Source organism: Heterocephalus glaber, unplaced genomic scaffold, assembly GCF_053883595.1.
Source record: "Heterocephalus glaber isolate CG9 unplaced genomic scaffold, H.glaber_assembly_v1.0 deba00000470, whole genome shotgun sequence".
NCBI classification, from domain to species: domain Eukaryota; kingdom Metazoa; phylum Chordata; class Mammalia; order Rodentia; family Bathyergidae; genus Heterocephalus; species Heterocephalus glaber.
This window is the reverse complement of record NW_028258145.1, coordinates 4229633-4250431: the sequence shown is the minus strand read 5'-3', so window position 1 is coordinate 4250431 and position 20799 is coordinate 4229633. Positions and strand designations below refer to the sequence as shown.

Sequence of the window (20799 nt, the reverse complement as noted above, 5' to 3'; positions counted from 1 at the left end):
GCTCCATCCTGTGTTAGATTGGGGGGTGGGTCTTAGAAAACCCTCCCTCCCCATTGTATGTCTAAAGGGGAGATCAAACTTGGTTGACCTTTCTTGGAAGGTTACTTCAATTATTTTAATTTATTTGAAAACCAACTTAAAATTCCAAAGCACTCTACAAATATAAAATATTAAGTAGATGTCACATACTGCACAATCCTGGCTCAGTCTATTTCTACAGAGTTACTAATCATTTTCCAAATGGGCGAAAATCTATAGAACATTTGACCTCAAACATATTAGTGTTCTGTCTACATAGAGAAGAGGAGGAAGCAGAGATTAAGCCTAAAGCTTGCATTTTTCCTTTTCTATTTTGATTATTTTTTCTTTCACAATTCCAACTAGTTGAGGGGTGCTTGGTGGGCGTTCTGGGTCCTAAGTTTAATTGCACCAGTCTGAGACAAGCGCAGTGGACCCAAGCAGAGGTCTCAAATGCCTGGGAGATTACAAACAGCATTTCCCTCTGGCCAGTAAATTAAATGAATTCAAGTTCTTTGTAGAGCACTGGAAAATTATTGAAAAATATTGTAACTATACCCTTATAATTAGGTAATCTTGTTTTATGATACAAAATTCCTTTCTTCCTTTCCCTTCCCTTTCCCTTTTTTTTTCTTACTGACTTTCCCTTCCTGTTTTCCTTCCTTTCTTTTTCCCTTCCTTCCCTTTTTCCTCCCTCTCTTCCACCCTCGCTTCCTCCCTAGCTCCCTCCCTTCTTCCCTTCTTTCTTTTTTGGCATATGATTAACAAAAGACCCTAACTCTAATCCTAACCCTAACTGAGACAACAGTATATTAGGACTCTTGTTCTAAAAAATGAGAAAAAGGCAAATGACCCAGTAGAAATGATAAAAACAAAACAATAGTACAAAACAATAAAAGATATAAGCAGGCAGTTCAGAGAAGGTGAAACTGGAATGAGTAATAAGCATACATGAAAAGACACCAACTTCAACCAGAAAATGAGACCCCCTCACAATTCAAATCAGCTAATAGCCAAACTTGGTGGGAACGGGGGGCACTGGAACGTCCCACACTGCTTTAGAGGGCAGCTGTGCCACCTTGAAGAAGAACGTTACAACATCCGATGGTTAAAAATGCAATTCAGATTACTTCCCATGCTTTTTTAAAACATTGGAAACAGTCATCCTGCTTAAGTAAAGAACATAACAATATATCATGAACAGTTTTTGGTCATTAAACAAGAAAGCTTATTATTAAAAAGTCTTCATGTTAAAACAGAAACACTTAAGCTGGTGGAAGATAAAATAGGTAAAACTCTTGATGTCATAGGAGTAAGCAAGGACTTTCTGAACAGAACACTGGTTGCACAGGAAAAAGTCCCAAGAATCAACAAATGGGGTCACATCAAATTAAAAACCTCTGCACAGCAAAAGAAATAACCAACAGAGTAAAAAGACAACCTGCAGAATGGGAAAATTTTTTGCCAGCTATTCCCTAGACAGAGAACTAATATCTACAATATATAAAGAACTCAGGCCAGAAACGTAGCTAAGCAGCACAGCTCCTGCCTGGCAAGGACAATGTCCTGAATTCTATCCCTGGTACCAAAAAACTAAAAAACAATTGGACTCTTCAAAATAAAAGGCCAATAAAAAAATGGGCAAGTGAAATGAACAGATGCTTCACAGAAGAAGTACAAATAGCCAATGAATACATGAAGAAATGTTCAACATCTCTGGCCATTAGAGAAATGCAAATTAAAACATTACTGAGATTTCATTTTATCCCAGAAAGAATGGCCATCATCAAGAAATCAGATAATAACAGGGCTGGGGATTTAGCTCAGTGGTTCCACTGCCTGCCTCGAAAGTGCAAGGTCCCAAGTTTGATCCCCGGTACCCCGGCCCCCAAAATCAGATAATAACAGATGCTGGCGAGGCTATGGGAGAAAAAAGAACCTCTCTACACTATTGGTGGGAATGTAAGCTAGTACAACTACTATGGAAATTAGCATGGAGATTTCTCAAAAACTAAAACTAGAAACACCATTTCACACAGTTGTTCCCCTTCCAGGTATCTTCCTGAAAGAGTTAAAGATAACATGTTACAGTGATCCATGTTTATAACAGCACAATTCGTAATAGCTAAATCTTAGAAGCAGCCTGTATGTCCATCAACAGATGAATGGATAAAGCAAGTGTGGTATTTATACACCATGGAGTACTACTCTGCCTTAAACTCAAGTCATTTGTAGAAAAGTGGATGCACCTTGACACCATAACATTAAGTGAAATAAATCGGACACAGAAGCTTAAATATTGCATGGTTTCTCTTCTATGAGAAATCCAAAGCATAAATAGTAAAATAAAAGATAGATATTAGGAAATAAGGAGATAGATCTTTCTCAAAAGGGAAGTTGGACCAAGAAACGGAGGGAGAGGAGAATGGGGAGGAAAAGGTAGTGAAAAAAGAATGAAGATGTATGTACATCTAGCAACTCCACACAAGGAATGTAAACATTATGCACTGCAAACAGGTGCCAATAAAAATTAAAGATAAAATAAAAAGCCAGAGGAAATCCTGGCCCCTGCATCCTTTCTGTGCCCTGCAGGGTCACTGGGCTGAGGAACGGTCACCAGAGCCTTGCACACAGCCCAGGTTCCGTGCCCCAGCCTCTGCCATGGAGATGTGGTGTTGTCCCCCACCATGGCTCCTCTCTCCACTCCTTCCGAAAACTCCCCACCTCGGTGTTGCTCAAGTTACTAAGGAGAAGAATAGGAGAGATCCCCAGGGATCTGGGTGCCCTAGAAACAGGAGGCAGGGCCAGGGCTGGGCTCGGAGAGTGGGGTGGAGCTTGCACACGACAATCTGTGCAGCTGTGGATGAAGGGAGGTGGAGTCTCACAACATAAGGTGGGACCTGTGGCGTTGGATCTGCTTCACCCCCAAAACCTGGACCCCAAGTATCTTACGGGCTCTCTTGGCAGTCCTCTGGAGCAGCTTTTCCACATTTTCTCCATGTCCTAATTCCATATGACTTGATCTCCTATTTTATAGGGGAACTAGAATCCATGAGAGAGCTTTCTGAGTTTGCTCCCATTAACTCAATATGTTGAACTACATAACTCTGATTTCCCCATCTTTTTCCTCCTATTAGAATTCAAACTAATCTATTTCTAAACATGGTTGATTGGCCCACAGGTGGGTACTAGACCCAGGGTAGGTTAAGTGGAGTTCTTCTCCAATTTGTTTGTTTTTCAATTTATGTACTAAGTAGCTATACTGTAATTAGTGTACATCTCCACAGTCTGCACATCTGTAATCCTAGCACTCTGGGAGGCTGAAGCAGGAGGATGTCAAGTTCAAGCCCAGCCATAGAGAAAACCTGTCTCAAAAAAAAAAATATATATATATATATACATATATACATATATACATATACATATATACATATATATATGTGTATATATGTGTGTGTGTGTGTGTGTGTGTGTGTGTGTGTGTGTATGGACTGGGGATAGAGGTTTGTGTGAAGTCCCTGGATTCAATCACCAATCCAGGAAAGAAAAAAAGAAACTAGTTGGAACATTCTTGTACTAGTCTTTTGGGAGACATTTGTTTTTTCAATTTTCTTAGGTGAATGCCTAGGAATGAAATTCATGGTCACAGGGTAAATGTATGTTTAACTTTATAGGAAACTCCTAAATGGTTCTTCAAAGTAATTATACTATTTTATATTCCCAACAGCAGTGAGTGAGCTCTGGTTTAGATTCTCACCAATACTTGGTATAACTACTCTTTGCTCTTAGCCCTTTTAAAGAGTGTAAAACAGAATGTCATTGTGGTTTTAGTTTGCATTTTCCTGATGTCTAATGACGTTTAGCAAGTTTTTTATGTGGGCTTTATTGGCCATCTATAGATCTTCTTTTCTGAAATGTTGGTCAAATCTGTGACATGGGGAGCTGGGACCAACAGTGTATGCCTATAATCCCAGCTAGGAGGCTGAAACAAGAAGATCTCTTGAGCCTAGGCATTTGAAGCCAGACTGGGCAACATAACCCTTTCTCCAAAAAGAAAAGAGAAGGGCCAGGGATTTAGCTCAGTGGCATCACACCTGCCTTGAAAGCACAAGGTCCTGAGTTCGATCCCCAGTACCAGGAAAAAAAGAAAAGAGAAACATTGGCATTGGAAGATTAATGATGCAACCGTGGAAGGGGTCTCTTCAGCAGAGTATGTTAGTTTACCTTTCCTATCATAGACTGAGTGGGATTCTAGTGAGGTGCTGTAAGGGCTTCCCGCTGCCTCCCCATCGGCCATGCCTTCTGGGGCTCTCCCTTCAACCCGAGCCATAGACACTGACCTCCTGTCCCCTCCCCCCAATTTCCCTCACCTAGGCCACAGTGAGCCCTCACCTCCTACTTCCTGGCCTAGAAATCAACTCAATTATTTCCCTGAGCTGGGAGACATGTAAACAAACAAATGAATAATTCAACAAGAACCCAAAGCATCAAAACCTGGGGGCAACACATCGTGATAATAACAGGGCGTGTGTGGGAAGTGCAGAGGTTTACAGGTTTACGACATGTTTTTGTAGATAATTTATGTTTATCTTCAAAACAAAGTCCTGGGGCATCATTATCAGTGCCACTTACAGAGGGGGAAATGAGGGCTCAGGGAGGCTGCAAGAGTTGTGCATGCTCCTCCCCTGCGGCTGGGGCTGGGACTCACAGGCAACACCACAGGGACACCCAGGCTCTGCCATCACAGAAGTGTGTGGGGATGGAGAGGGAGAGTGGGCCAGGGAGCTGGAGACCCCGGACTCTTCACCCTCAGGGTGCCATCCCTGGCTAGCTCAGGACACAGGCAGCCCTCTCCTTGGTGGATCAGAAGAGCCCTTCACGGACCCCACCAAAATCTGCTTCCTTGGGCACAAGTGCCTCAGTTTCCCTCATCCTTCATCCCCTCCTAGTTAGGGTGGTGCTTCTTCTTCTTTTGGGAGGCGATGGTTTTGGATTTTTGAGTCAAGGCCTCACTATGTAGTCCAGGCTGGCTTCCAACTCACAGCAATCCTCCTGCCTCAGCCTCCTGAGCACTGGGATTAGAGGTGTGCAGTACATGTGGCTACTCTTGACACTGCAAAGTTAAGAAGTTCTTTGGGCAGTGCCCCTGCCTGCCCCACTGAGGCAGCCTGACTGAAAAACCTGTAACTACAGCTGAGGACATTTCAATGATGGAGAAAACAGGCACCCTCTCTCCTCATACTGCCCTTGTCAATATGAAAACAACTGACAACCAGGTCTTCAATTGAAATTCTGGGCCTGCCCTCCATGAAGGACTTCTCCTGTTTGCTAATCGCAATACCGGAGGAGAAAATGCACTTTGAAAGCCACCTTAAAACACAGGATTGCCAGACATGGCAATACATTCCTGCAATCCCAGCTACTTGGGAGGCTGAGGCAGAAGGATGGCAAATTCAAGGCCAGCCTGGGCAAGACTTTGTCTCAAAATTGCAAAAAGTAAGAGACAGGAGGCTGGCCTGGGGTACACAGTGAGTTCAAGATCAGATTCTTGTGAGACGGAGCTGATACTTAAACATCCAGTGGGCCAGCAGGGTATAGGAGTTGAGAGTCAGGCTTTGCAACAAACCTAGGCCCATGCCCTGTGCTGGTGATCTACTGGGCCTACTCTACAAGTTCAGTGCATCTTAGCCACATTATCATTATTGATGGAGAAAATAGAGAGCAACAAAAAGGCACTATGAGTGTATTTTACTCATTGTTCATTTGCATTTTTTTTAAGCTTACAATTCACTCTGAACCATTTGCATTTTTCAATGAATTGCCTTGCAAATCATTGGTTCAGAGCACTGTATGAAGAGCATCGCTCTGGAAGCACATGGACCTGGGTTCAACCCTGGCTCTGCCTCAGGTTTACTTTTGGTCCTTAACAGGTTGGGGGACTTCTCCGAATCTCAGTTTCCTCAAATCTAAAACAACAACACCTAATTCACAGGGCTACTGGAAACTGAGTGATACAATGTCCAGGGGAAACTGGGATTTGAAGGGTGTCACGTTTTTGTTTGTTTTCTCACTGACCAAACAGAATAATTGTCATATTTGAAAACAATTATTTAAGTTGCAAAGGGTGTGGATTTAAGGTCCTCATATGTAGAAGAGCTCAGAGCCCCACTTCTGAAAGCAGGGAGGGAAATAAAACCCACTTCGTGTTCAACAGCACTTTAAATGCTTTATTACCATCTATCTTCTCCAGGAGCACCTGGGGAGAGCATCAGCCTCCACCCCACACTCTTTTAATGTTTAATTCTTTCCCTATGCCTTCTTCCTCCTTCCTGAAACTTTCTCATTGCACTTAAGCCTAGAACATCCCTGCCCACCTCCCTGAATGCTAAGCTCGGAGCCACTTAAAGGCATCTGTGCTGCCAGCAGGAAGGCACAAGTGACAGACATGAGTGCCCTGAGACAAGGCAGAGGTCTGCTTCAGGTGGACGTGTGCTCCTAGGAGCTGCAGCCATTGCAGGAGCTGGAAAGTCATTTGTTTCCGTGCCTTTGACTTCCTGTCTCCAGGTGGATGTAGAAGGGATTATGTGCAGGCTTAGAAACTTCTCAGACTTGTGGAAATGTGGCCAAACTTCTTCCCCTCTGGGAAATGTGCTTTGCCTATTTCAGGACTATCCTCACCAGGTGTGGTGCCCATACCGGTAATCCCATCACTCAGGAGGCTGGGGCAAGATGATCACCTCAGTTTAAAGCCAGCCTGGGATACATAGTGAGGTCCAGGCCAACCTGAACCACATAGTGAGACCCTGTCTCAAAAAACCAAAAAAAAAAGTCCTTCTAATTTCCTTTTTCTGGGGCTATGCAAGGTGTTTCATCTCTTCCTTTGGCCGTGAGCGAGAAGAAAGATGTCTATCCCTGAAGAAATTTTCATCCCTAGCCGAATCCTCTTTTCCCATCTGCTCGGAAAGTCTGGAAAATGACCACCCTACTGGCTACTCCTGGCTTTGAACTGCTCTCCTAGAGAAGGGACCTGGTCTATGTCAGAGCTGAAATTGGAGCACAGAGCCTAGCTGACCCTTTGAGGACATGTGACATGGAGTCTGGGGATCATGTGACACTGAAGGTGGAAACTCCTCATTTCAGGCAAACCACCAACCCAGGAACAAAAGCTGCCAGTATTTTCTGTTTACTCACCTTTTAAAGGGTAATCTTAGTGTTACCAGATGGAGGGTCCCTTGGGGCTTTTTTCCAGGTTCTTGGGGTCCCAAACAGAGAACTGGACAAAACACACAGAAAAGAGAATAAAAGTACACATTTATTGAAGGCTGAAGAGAAGTTCACACTGCAGAGTGAAAGGAGACTGGAGAAAAAGTCCCCTAAGATAAGAGAAAGTAGTTTTTTGTATCCAAAATTCCTCATTTATCTTTCTTTTATGTAAATGAGGCATTGGGGCAATTAAGCTATAAAATGCTCACTTGGCATCATGCCCTATATAACTGTCCTATCAAAAAACTCATTTGGGGGCTGGGGATTTAGCTCAGTGGTTTCGCCACCTGCTGTGCAAGCACAAGGACCTGAGTTTGATCCCCGGTACCAAAAAAAAAAACTCATTTGGCTTCTTGTTACATGTAAATGAAGGATCAGAAATAGTGTCTTTTGATTGGCTGTGCCCACATGCAAACAAAGGATTGAAAAGAGCATTTTCTGATTGGTCCTGTGAATAGCACCAGATTTAAATGAAAGGACTGAAAGTAGCCAGTTTCTGATCAGTCCAAAGTAGCATGTTTCTGATTGGTTCTGTGTACAGTGGCAATGGTTCACTGTATTGGGAGTGTCCCTCACCCTGTTTCCCTGTCTTATTAGCATAACTTTAGGTATTCAGAAACAATCCACCAAATAGATGCCTCCAGTGCAACCTGGGGGTTCATTTGACAAATTAATTACTTGTGGTTAATAAACATGTTGAAGTCCTCTCATTAAAGGGCCCACCTAAATCCAAAGAACTATTATAGTCAGGTCTAATGAGGTCAGTGGTTTTAAAGAGAGTGCTATAAACCATATATAAAGCTCCTTTACCAACCTTTGGTACTGGAGGAGGGTAGGAGGAGGCAGGTAAGTTTGCATGCTAGTGAGTGACCACTTCCCCCATAGGTTTCTCGGTTGAAGGAGAGAGACAGTGACCTGGTGACTAGTGGATTCTCCAACTGTTACACCTGTGCCATAGGACAAAGGCCACCACTCTGTACCACTCTGTAAATCTTTTTCTTTTTTTCTTTACATCTTGACCTACAGGTTGCTGCTACAGAGGACCTTCTCAAAGGGAGAGGGAATATTTTCTCTGGAAAGTTGCAAACAGGTAAGTGCTGGCTTTCTTGTGTCTTGTAAGCCTTATAAGCTGTCTTTAGAATGAAACCAAGAATAGAGTACAACAAACTTCTTTTAAGTGTGTGGGGGTAACGTACATAAGATGTGGATGGGCTGGGTCAGGATGAACTGAGTTGGGAGTTTACACTTTGAGCTGGAAAATGGGTATTGAATTTTGGAAATGATGCTACACTTTTTTTTTTTGGTACCAGGGATTGAACTCGGGACCTAGCGCTTGCAAGGCAGGCGGCAGCGGCACCACTGAGCTAAATCCCCAGCCCGACTCTACACTTTTTTTTCTTTTTGTTACCCAGGATCGAACTCAGGTCCTTGCGCTTGCACAGCAGGTGGCAAAACTATTGAGCTAAATCCCCGGCCCTCTACACTTTTTTTTTTTAATAATCAAAGCAACATTCAGAAAGCAAGTTTTGAAATTAATGAATTTCTATTTAAAATCACAACAGGTCCTGAAGGGTAAGATTCACCACCATGCTGCCCTCTATCCTGTTTGTGGGACTTACTGCTCTCATCGGTGAGTCCTCCGGCATTTATCACTGTTCACTGGGTGTCAAAAAAAAAAAAAGCAGTGATTCCATACAGTAGAAGAGTGGGCTCTTCTGACCCTCATGGCCATGAATCAACTGCTTATTTCTGTAAATAAGACTGCATTCTGCTTGTCAAGCAGATGGAGACATGAGTGGAAATTTAAAATAATAGCAATTGATCTCCTCACTTCTGGTCTGATGGTGCACCAATGCAGTTTTGAACCTTTGCCTTGTAATGAAGGCTGGTAGAAGAGCTTCAGATATGGTTCAATGCTCTCTGTAAACCACTGACCTAAGAGATCTATGGAGCGGTGTCTTGGGAGGCAAGACTATGAAAAGAAAAGTCATCAATGCCAGGCAATAGATAAGAGTTAAATGTACATATAGAGGAAAAAAATCCACTGGATTTGGGAGATCCTACTAAGAGGTCCACACCACAATGGCTTTCTGGGAGGATATAAAGTTGGAGTGCTCAGTGATTACTGTGACAAGGGAAGAGCCTGCTGTGTGGGAGGAATGAGCAGTAAAAGACACAGCAACACACAAAAAGTGTTTGGGACACAGTGAGTGTGTCAGTGTGACCAGAACAGGGAGAGGCTTTTGGGGGTTGTTTTTTTTTTGGTACTGGGGATGGAGCTCAGGTTGCAAGGCGATTGCAAGGCAGGTGGTGGATCCAATGAACTAAATCCCCGGCCCGGGACAGGGTATTTCTTTCTTTCTTTCTTTCTTTTTTTCTTTTAGTACTGCGGATTGAACTTGGGTCCTTGCACTTGCGCAGCGGGCGGCAAAACCACTGAGCTAAATCCCCAGCCCTGGAGAGGGTATTTCTAAGGGGAATGCTGGACAGGTGTGGTGACACACGCCTACAATCCCAGCACTAGGAAGGCTGAGGCAGGAAGATTGTCATGAGTTTGAGGCCAGCCTGGATTACAAGGCAAAACTCTGTTTCAAAACACAAATCAATCAATCAATCAGTCAATCAATCAATAAATGATGGTGGTGGCTGGAGGCTGGAAACATAAGTTGGTGAAATGATAAGAGACCTTGAAAAAGAAAAGGTCAAACCTTTATCTGAAGAAAAGCAAGAGTCATTATAAGCAATGATCAAGCTATCTTATTTATGCAGTGATGAATGAGAAGAAAACATTTCTAAAATGTTCAATTCTAAATTTGGAAAAGAGAGGCTACCTAAAAGCAATAATTTCCAGTTACTATAATCAAAAGCAGGGCAACATAGTCTTACTTTTTTACTGATTTCTAATTGCCAGGTAGTAGCAGAGTTACACTGCCAGTGGATTAATTATGAGTTTCTACTGAAAGGTGACTCTAATTGTAAAAGGGCTTATCATGTTGAGGACACCATAAACACCAGGAAGTCATAGTTACACTGTATTGTTTTATTTGTTTGTTTTTGTTTTTGCAATGCTGGGACCAAATCCAGGGTTTTGTCATGCTAGGCAAGTGCTCTACCACTGAGCGGCACCCCCAGCCTTATGCTGAGTTATTTGGGAACTAAGGATGATTTAGGGACCAGTGTTTGTGAACAGTGCTTATGTCATTGTTCCCCCAGATATTTTGGATACATGAGTGGTTGAATCCCTAGAAACAGAGCTTGCAGACAAGCAGGGCTGAATGTGTTTCCTACCCACACTGTGGGCACAAGGGTAGGCCCCCTGTGGGATGGTTTCTGCTCTGTGGATCTTGTGGAAACCTACACTTTTTTTTTCCCCATTAAGTTTATTGGTACATTTTAGGTATACAGTACAGTTACTTTCATCACTGGGATCTTGTACCTTTACATGAATCTTGGTTCTTATTTTTTCCCCCTTTCCCTACCCTCCTTTCACCCCCTCCATCCCTCCCTATTTACAAAGACTTTGTTTCCTTTTTTTTCCTTTTCTCATATTTTTTTCTTTCCCCTTTCCTTTCCCCTACCCCTCCCACTTCCCCTATCCCTTTAGACCTTTTCTTCCTATTTCACAGTATCAATTATACATTTTGATCCTTACACTTTAAGTTTTTACACTAGAGAAACTATTCAGTATTTACACATATGTGTCCTATTTATTTCACTTAAGACTATGGCCTCAATGTGCATCCACTTAGCTATAAATGTCTGTAATATCTCATTCTTTATGGCTGAGTAGTACTCCACTTTATAAAAAAAAATCACATCTTCTTTATCCAGTATCCGGCTGATGGGCAAGGAAACCCATACTTCTTAGAGAGCATAGGGGCTTTGCGGGTTTCTGCTGCTTTTATCATTTAGGCAGACTTTCTCAGTATCTTCTGTGTTCATGATAGTTTAACTGTCTAACTTTCTGGTTCATTCACAATTCCTTTTTTTTTTGTTTGTGGATGGAAGAGAACAGGTTGGGCCTATATTTTTATTTGTTTTGATGAGTTTTGCTTTTTGAAAAGTTACATACTTTAAAATTTTTAAATCTTCAGAGTTACTTTGTTTTCTGTGTAAAATAAATATTTTAGGGAAGAATTCCATTTGTTTTTTCCTCCAAGTTTTGGATTTTAAAATAATCTTTATTAGTAAGTATTTGCAGTACATGATGATTACATTCATCATGAGGAGTTGGTACATATACATAACATATCTTAATTCTTTGTACTTCCATTTGTTATATGTCTAATTCTAAAATATACAGTCAAGGGCTGTACCACAGAACTACAGTCCTAGTTCTGGTAACCCTTTTTACATCAAATATTTTAACAAAGTTAGTTAAAAATTTATGAGCCAGGTATGGTGGTGCATACCTGTGATCCCAGCACTTGGGAGGCAGAGGCAGGAGGGTCCATCGCTGTGGGTTCAAGGCCAGCCTTGGCTTATAATCAGTTTAAGGCCAGTAAGACCTAGTCTCAAAAAAAAAAAAAGACCAGCAAATATGTTTGGGACCTATACGAGTTGATTTCCATAACATTTTGCATGGTGCTTTAGAATTAAGAGCTGTATTTAAAACACAGCACAACAAAAAGTATTTGGAGAGGGTGGGAAGGATGCACTCTTTTGACTGAAGAGCCAAGAGTGGTGAAAGAGGGTGTGAGAAGGACCAAGTCTGTGGCCCTGGGCTTTGGTTTAGTAGTGGTTTTGGTTTTGTTTGTTTGTAGTTTTTTAATAGCTCAAGCAATATTTTGTCACAGGCTTCATGCAAGTTATCCTTCTGCCTCCTAGGCATGAGCTGGGGCTCCTACCCTTTCCCTCACTCCCTTCGGCCTCACCTGCACCCCCGCCTATACCACGGCTGCTATGGGGACATCATGACCATGGAGACCTCCGGGGTGCGCTGCGACATCTCCAATCTGCTCAGCTGTGGTGAGTGGGAAACAGCTAATGTTTGGCCTCCACCTTTCATCAGCTTCTTTCTTAGGAAGTAACTTAATTATGAAAGATGTCATCATTATAACAACAGTTATATCAAAATTAAAAGTTAAAGAAAATACAATTCAGCCTCCCAGCACTGTGGGAGGCTGAATCAGGAGGATCGCAAGTTTGAGCCCAACCTGGGAAACTCAGCAACTTAGCAAGACCCTATCTCAAAAAATAAAAACTAAAAAAGGGGCTGGGGATATAGCTCAGAGATTTGTTACCAGGCTTTGGGATGCTGGGATTCTACTTCTAGAGGTGATTTCTAGGTTCTTTCTGTCCCAAATAAGGAATGGAACAAACAAGCATAAACAGTGGCAAAGGTTCACATTTATTGAAGTAGGCAAAAACAGGCTCTGCAGAGCGAGTTTGGGCCAAGCACAAGTAGGGGAAGGGGGTGGGATACACTCTACAGAATAGGGTGGGCTATCATGAAGAGACAGGATAGCAAAGGCTTAATGGCCACATATACCCCAGGAAGATGTCACATCCAGGTCACTCAAAAACCTGCCCAAGTCCCATGAAGGGCTTTAGAACAGTTCTGTGCATGTGTCCTGGGATTACTAGGTCATACCTACTTTCTCAGTTTTAGCTCACCCTACCTTCCTGCCTCAGGTTCAATCACCAGCACAAAAAAAAAAGAAAGAAAAGAAGAAGCCTGTTCAACCAAACAAATCATTTCTTTTCATTTTCCACCATCCATTTGATTTGAGGTTTTTGTTTTTGTTTTTTTTCTTTTTTGGTACTAGAGATAGGAGCTTGTGCTTTTCAGACAGGTGTGGCACCACTGAGCTACATCCCCAGTCCTTGATTTGGTTTTATGAGACAGGGTCTCACTGTGTAGTTCAGGCTGGCCCTGAGCTCACTATGTAGCCCAGGCTGGCCGTGAACTCACGGGAATCCTCCTGCCTCAGCCTCCCGAGTGCTGGGATTACAGGCATGCACCACCATGCCTGGCTACACACATACTTTAAGCAAGCCTCCTGCACTTTGTACTCCTGCTCCTTGGTGACCCTGCTCCAAAAGGCTTCTTCCTGGTGCTACCCTATAGGAGCAGGTCAGAGCTGGACAGAGCTATGAGGTCACCACACTGCCCCTCTCTGGACAGATCTGAGCACTGAGGTTCAAGCCTCCCTGGCAAAGAGCTAGGTGCTAGCAGAGCAGGGCTACAACTCAGATCAGCAGCTCCTGGCCCAGAGCCATCCCAAAGCATAAAGAGGAAGGAGAAACAGTGGAAGCAGTTCCAGCCAGAAGCCTTGGACCTGTCTGGTTTCTACAGTCAGGGCTGAGAAGGGCATCTTGGGATGGTTGTCCAGGCTGTAGGCAGTGGCAGCAGTCAGGGCTGTGGCTAATTTTAGTAAACTTTGAAAAAGGGCCCTCAGAGCTGGGTCTGGTGGTGTATACCTGTAATCCCAGGGACTGGGAGGCTGAGGCAGGAGGATCACAGTGAGTTCAAGGCCAGCCTGGGCTACATAGTGAGACCCTGTCTCAAAAAGCCAGAAACCCAGAAAATGTGGTTTTTAAATAAAATGGAGTACTACTCAGCCATAAAAAATGAGAAATTAGAGACATTTATAGCTAAATGGATGCACATTGAGGAAATACTCTTAAGTGAAATAAATAGGACACACATGTGTAAATACCAAATAGTTTCTCTGGTGTGAGAAACTGAAAGTGTAAATAAGGACTAAAATGTATAATAGGTAATGTGAAATAGGAAGAAAAGGGGCAAAGGGGAAGGAGATGGGAGGGCTAGGGGAAAGGATAGAAGGGAATGGGATTAATATGAGAAAATGGAAAAATAGGAACAAAATCTTTGTAAATAAGGAGGAATGGAGGGGTTGAAGGGAGGGCTGGGCAAGGGTGAAAAATAAGAACCAAGAGAGACTATGTAAAGGTGCAAATTTCCAATGATGAATGTCATTATATTGTATACCTAAAATGTACCAATGATTAGAATGAATAATCGAGAATGCAAAATAGGAAGAAAAGGTCCAAAGGGGCAGGGGTAGTGGGAGGGGCAGGGGAAAGGAAAGAAGGGAAAGGAAAAATGATGAGAAATGGAAAAAATGGAAATAAAGTCTTTGTAAATAGGGAAGGGTGGAGGGCGTGAAGGGAAGGCTAGGAATGGGGAAAAAATAAGAACCAAGATGCATTATGTAAAGGTCCAAGTTCCCAATGAGAAATGTAACTGTGTTGTATACCTACAATGTACCAATAAAAGAATTTAATACAAAAAAAAGAATAAATATACTGTCATTTCTAACTTAATCTTCACCCTCTCGTTGCCTTTGCCATAGTGGCTTGTGGGTGTGCTGGGAGAGGGGTGGCTGTCTTTGAATAAAACAAACAAACAAAAAAACAGAAATCCAAAAAAGAAAGAAAGAGAAGAAAGGAAAAAGGGCCCTCTTTCAGAATGAGGGAAGCAGTCTTTTTTTCTGTCGCTTAGGGATCCGTGGTTCTGAAATGTTTGCCGATATGGATCTGAATGCCATAAGGACCTACCAGACTCTGATCAAAGAAGTGGGGCAGAGGTACTGCGTGGACCCTGCGCTCATCGCGGCTGTCATCTCCAGAGAGAGCCACGGGGGTGTCGTGCTGCAGCGTGGCTGGGACCACAGGGGACTGAAGTTTGGCCTGATGCAGGTATTTGGGCTTCATCCTTCCTCGCAGAAGCTCAGCCCCAACCAGAAACTCAGCTGCAGAGCTCCCAGGCCCCTGGGTACAGGTGCTTCACCATCACTCGTCCTGGGATTCTGTGACCCGTCTGATACTTCATGACAGGATTTTCAGTTACTCAATCTCTTCTGAGGTGTTTTAGATGGCCAGGCAGGCTAGCTACACCTGTCATCTCGGCACTCTGGGAGGTTGAGGCAGGAGGGTCACAAGTTTGACCCCAGCATGGTTATTTAGGGACTTAGGGAGACCCTGTCTCAAAATAAAAAACAGGCTCAGAATGTAGCTCATGCAATGGCCCTGTATTGAGTCCTCAGTACAAAAACAAAGCAGTGTTTTATAGGAATCATAACTACAATTCTGCGATAAGTAATATGCAATATACTTCAACTGAGAGAATTTTATAGAAAGCACTATTATTACAGGTGTTTCTTGGGGTTCCTGAAGTAGTACATTTCACCCATGTGAATTGAAACACATAATCAGGCCCACTTGGACTTTTTCCTTGGGATAACCTGAAGAAAAGGATCCAAATTACCTGGATATTTGCTTTCTATGTTACATTGTATATAGAAGCCCAGACTTCAGGTTTCTGAGTTAGAAGCCAATTTTTATTTGAATTATTTGGAAAAAAAATTTTAAAGTACAAATTGCTGGACATTGGTTGCTAATGGTTTTGAAACAACTTTGCTCTTCCTGCTCCTCCTCATCCTCTTCCTCTTCTTGAATTTTAGCATGCTTAGCTAAAACTACGCATGTCTGCTTCTCCCAACCTTTCTTTTGTTTCTACCTCTTCGCTGTGACAGACAGGTCAGAAGAGTTGACTTTTGGGAGATAAAGGAAAAGGCTTCCCAGCATCTAGGAAGCTGAGCCTGGGAAGAAAAATTCCAAACAGCAGAGAAATGTTGCCTGATTCCGATGCTGATGTTATTATCTGCATTTTCCAGCTTGATAAAAGTGTTCATCCTACTGGTGCCTGGGACAGCAAAGAACACCTTTCACAGGGTGTTGGGATTCTAGCGGAAAACATTAAGGTGATCCAGAGAAAATTCCCCATGTGGAGCGTGGATCAGCACCTCAAAGGTAGGCTGTATATTTAGTGCTTCGTTAAATGAGCAGTGAAGAGATGAAATGTCAGATGTGCTCCGAGCCTCCCAGGGGTCCTCCCCACCCAGCACCTTCGCCAGCCTCTTTCCCTTTCTACAGCCTGTTGAGCTCCTATGGCATCTCTGTCAGTAATAAGCCGTGACTGATGCCTTGAGAATAAATGCAGTAATTTAAGAGAATGTCACCTTCTTCTCATAGGCTTTCGCAAGTGCAAGATGTTAACCATTTCCCAGAGTGTTTGAGTAAGTTTTCACCCTGTGAGCATCCTCAGGGGTTCGGGCATTCTGAAAAGTCAAGATGAAAATCTCAGCTCAACAGAATGCAAGCCCTCCAGTTCAGCATCTCCCAGAGGGGAGGAACTCACTAGCCTCCCTCTCTGCCCTTTTTTCCTGCATTTTCTGTATCTTTGGTGACACCATGAATGTAACCAGTCATGCCAGCCAGAAAACCAGATTGCTTTCTTGGGCTTGCTGGCCACTCCTGTCTATACCCAGCCATACCAGCTCCTTCGTTGGCCTTCTGTAGACCCAGAGTGTGCAGGTCTCTCTCCTCCTTCCAGTTTCCCAGTCTGAACTAAGAACAAGCAAGGCCCGTGAAGGCAGGAATCTGGACTAGGACCTTTTTTGTGTGTGTGACATAAGAGCAGGGTACCATTTTGTTAAATGCATAAATAAATATTTGCAGATAAAATTCCAGGGTAAAACAGCACCTGCATGTGCATATGCCCCTACAAGGAAATGAATATGTGTTGGGTACCTTGCCCTCAGAGTGGCACATAGTGGCTATCTGAAAACATTGTATCTTTTCTTTTTATTAGTACGTATTTGTGGTACATAATGATTATGTTTATCATGGGGAGTTGGTACGTGTACATAATGCATCTTAATTATTTTCTTTTTCATTCCCCCTCTTCTCCATCTATGGTCCTTCCAACTCTTGGCCCCCTTCCCATTTGCAAAAGCTCTATTTTTGTCTTTTTCCCTATTCAATTCTTTTTTCTTTCCACCCCCTTTCCTTCCTTCCATCTCCTCTCCCTCCATTTCTTGTTCTTCCATTAATTTGAAAAAGATCTTCCTACTTCCTATTTACCTATCTTCTGTTTGTGAGTGGGGCTCCTCCTTCCCTATTTTATTTTTTAAAAGAACACTTATTGAATGAATGAGTGAATACATGAGTGAATTCTTGAATAAATGAGATAATGTTACCATCTCAGACATCAGATTTGCTGTACATCTGGTTCTGCCGGCTCTCGACTACATAAAAAGCAAATTTGACTCTTGAAGCAGGAAAAACCAGAGTTAAAAAGAGAAAGAAAGAAAACAAATTGGAACCTTGCTAGTGATCCTGGAGGAAGTATATCCTTTCAGGAAGGGAGGCAGGTGGAGGACTTGTATCTCATCTCTACCGACAGTTCCTGTTAAAGTCTAAACCTCTGTGCTTCATTTCAGGTGGTCTCTCTGCCTTTAAGTCAGGAACAGAAGCCATTGCTGCCCCAGAAAATATCGACTCTGACTACGTGAATGATGTTATTGCCCGAGCTCGATTCTATAAAAGCCATGGCTTCTAGGTAAAACCACATTGGAGGTCATTCAGATGGTTTCTTGGTGAGAGTTTGATACCAATGAGTTGTACACAACACTGGTAAAGATAAGATGAAAATTATGAAAGAAAATACATTTCCAAATTTTCTTAATGAAAATAAGCATTAGAAAAAGAAAAAGAAAAAGAGGGGCTGGGGCTGTAGCTTAGTGGGATGCTTGCCTAGCATTTGCAAGCCCCAGATGTTTTCCTTAGCACCACAGAAAAAAAGAAGGAAGGAAGGAAGAGAGAAAGACAGACAGAAAGAAAGAAAGAAAGAAAGAAAGAAAGAAAGAAAGAAAGAAAGAAAGACCCAGTTCACAATATGGTTCCCATGAGTGTACACAGGCAGACATAACAATTGCTTTGTAGTCAGTGTGGATATGATGGCGGTGACACCTACATATTCCAGCATGGCCTCTTTTCTTCATGATTTCAGTGCCGATGTACACCATGGTTTAAATGCCCACCTATACCCTCCCTACCAGAATTACTACCAAGAAGTTAAGTGAGCCCAACCTGAATCTCTTTCCCAGTGTCTTCCCAGAGCAGAAGGGCTTTGCTTATAAGAACTTCCTGGCTCATCAGCCAGTTCTCCTGTTGACAAAGGAAGAGGCACAGATGGAATTCCAGTCCCATAAATAACTGAACGCTGACAGAGTGACCTTCAAGTGATGGACACCACGTCCTTCGGGCCCATACCAACCTCCTGTGTCTCTTGTTTGCAGAAGATCCATGCACTGACTTCTTTTCTCCTGTTTTCAGTATTCACTGCCAAAAACTTTATTTCTCAGAGGTCTGCTGCCCACAAGACATGGCTGAAGATAACCATATGACACCTAAATTAATTATGATTCTTTGGTCAGAAGCGAAAAGTGGACATTTCTGGAAATTTTAAGCAGTAAAATTACTAGAAGGGGTATAGAACCAACTGAGGACATAAAGAGAAACCAGACAACTCTAGTCAGTCTTGATAGAGCATGCCTATAATCCCAGCACTCAGGAGGCTGAGGCAGGAAGATTGCCACACATTCAACGCCAGCCTGGACTACATGGTGAGTTCAAGACCAGCTTAAACTATATAGTGAGATAAGGAAACAAAGAGACAAGAAAGGAAGGAAGGAAGGAAGAGAAAGAAAGAAAGAAAGAAAGAAAGAAAGAAAGAAAGAAAGAAAGAAAGAAAGAAAGAAAGAAAGAAAGAGAGAGAGAAGAAACCAGGCAATTCAGGTCTGGGAAACAGCAATCAGTTAGCCATACCTCGTAGTATGAAGTATCACCCTTACTGCACAAATGAACTCCAAAGACTTCCCCCAATCTGTCCATCACTTACACAGTGCCAGGGAAAGACTCTGGTTGGTTTGACTTAGGGCAAATACACACCTACCCCTTGGCTGCTCTGCTGTTTGGTTTTGCCCACGCTACCTACAGTGGGGAGAGAGAGAGAATTCTCTAGGAGGAAACCAGTGCTGTTTGTGACTCTTACTTGCGTAGTCAGGAGAACACACAATGTGTTGGAGTGTGAAGGTCACAAAGTCCCTGCCAGTATGGCCCCTGCTGGGCTTTTGGCTTCCTTCCCTGTCACTTCTCTTTCTGAGAAGGAATCAAAATCATAGCCACTTACCTGGGAGCCACTTTGGGGAAAGCCAAGAAAACCCTTCTTTGCGCAGCAACCTCCAACCCTTGCCTGATGATTTGACCCCAGCAGAACCAGGAATCTCTGTTGCCTTGGGAAGAGCCAACAGCTAGATGGTGTGGCGGCATAATTATCTTTTGCAGTCAGCCGAATTAGCTGTTAAACATTTTTGATTCTCATTCCTGCATGTGGGCAATGCAAGACCTTCTTTAGATGTTCACTTTGCTCCAGAATCATTTCCCCACAAGCATTTGTGCCACCTCGTCACCAGCCCCTTTGATGTTGCTGTTACAAGGATAAAGTACATCCAGACAAAATAATTTTCAAGTAATTTGCAAAAAAAGAACTGGTACACTGACTTAATCCCTGAGCCTACTCTCCTGTTATTCTCTTTACACTAGGAGGTATCTGACAGGAGACTCCATACTCAAGGTGTTTTAGTTTGCTTGCCCCAGATGCAGACTCTGACACGGGAATCTGAGGGCAGGTAGTCAATCTTAGAGGTACAGGGAACCTGGTATGAAGTGGCTAGTGATACAGGGAAGGGAAGGAAGCTAATAGAACATGCTAATAGTGGGCCCCCAGGCTCAACCTTGCAAGAAAGATATAAGGATTAATGCAAAACACATATCAGAATTACTCTACAAGAGGAACAGGAGCCAACAGACCTGTAGGTGTGTGTGTGTGGGTCTGTGATTCTTTGCTATGATCTGCCAAGCATGTAGGCAGCACAGTGTTCTGTATTTCCAAGAACAAAAGGCCACAGGCACAGAAATGCAAATCAGCTGAGGGTTCTGAAGGTCCAGGGAATACATAAGGAACTTTAAAAACTTAGACCCTCACACTAAAAGACCCAATCAAAAAATGGACAAGTGTTAAATGAACAGACACTTCACAGAAGAAGTACAAATGCCCAATAAATACATTGAGCAATGCTCAATATCACTGGCCATTAGAGAAATGCAAATCAAACAACACTGAGAGGGCCGGGGATTTAGCTCAGTGGTTCCGCCGCCTGCCCTGCAAGCACAAGGACCTGAGTTCGAGCCCTGGTACCAAAAAAGAGTATAAAACAACACTGAGATTCCATCTTACCCTAGAAAGAATGGCCATCATCAAGAAATCACATAATAACAAAGTGCTTGGGAGACTGCGGGAAGAGGAACTCTTTTATACTGCTGGTGGGAAAGTAAACTAGTACAACCACTATGGAAACCAGTACGAAGATTCCTCTAAAAATGGAATCTAGAAATCCTATTTGACCCAGATATTCTCCATCAAGGTATCTTCCTGAGTTAAAGACATCATAGTACAGTGACTCATGCTTACCCATGTTTATAGCAGCACAGCTCATAATAGCTAAATCTTGGAAGCAGCCTATATGTCCATCAGTAGATGAATGGATAAAGAAAATGTGGTATTCACACACAATGGATCACTCTGCTATAAAGATAAACTAGTCATTTGTAGGAAAATAGATGCACCATGAGACCATATTGTTAAGT

At 42.9% G+C, this 20799-nt stretch overlaps 1 protein-coding gene across 1 annotated transcript; it reads left to right on the top strand.

The window, feature by feature from the left end:
• Positions 1-8868: 8868 nt before the first annotated feature.
• Lyg2 (lysozyme g2) lies at positions 8869-19567 on the top strand. Its single transcript, XM_004844426.3, has 5 exons — positions 8869-8911; positions 12109-12249; positions 14750-14946; positions 15924-16059; positions 17532-19567. Exons 1-5 carry the CDS (start codon positions 8869-8871, stop codon positions 17648-17650), a joined length of 636 nt encoding a protein of 211 aa, XP_004844483.1. The 3' UTR covers positions 17651-19567.
• Positions 19568-20799: the final 1232 nt, after the last annotated feature.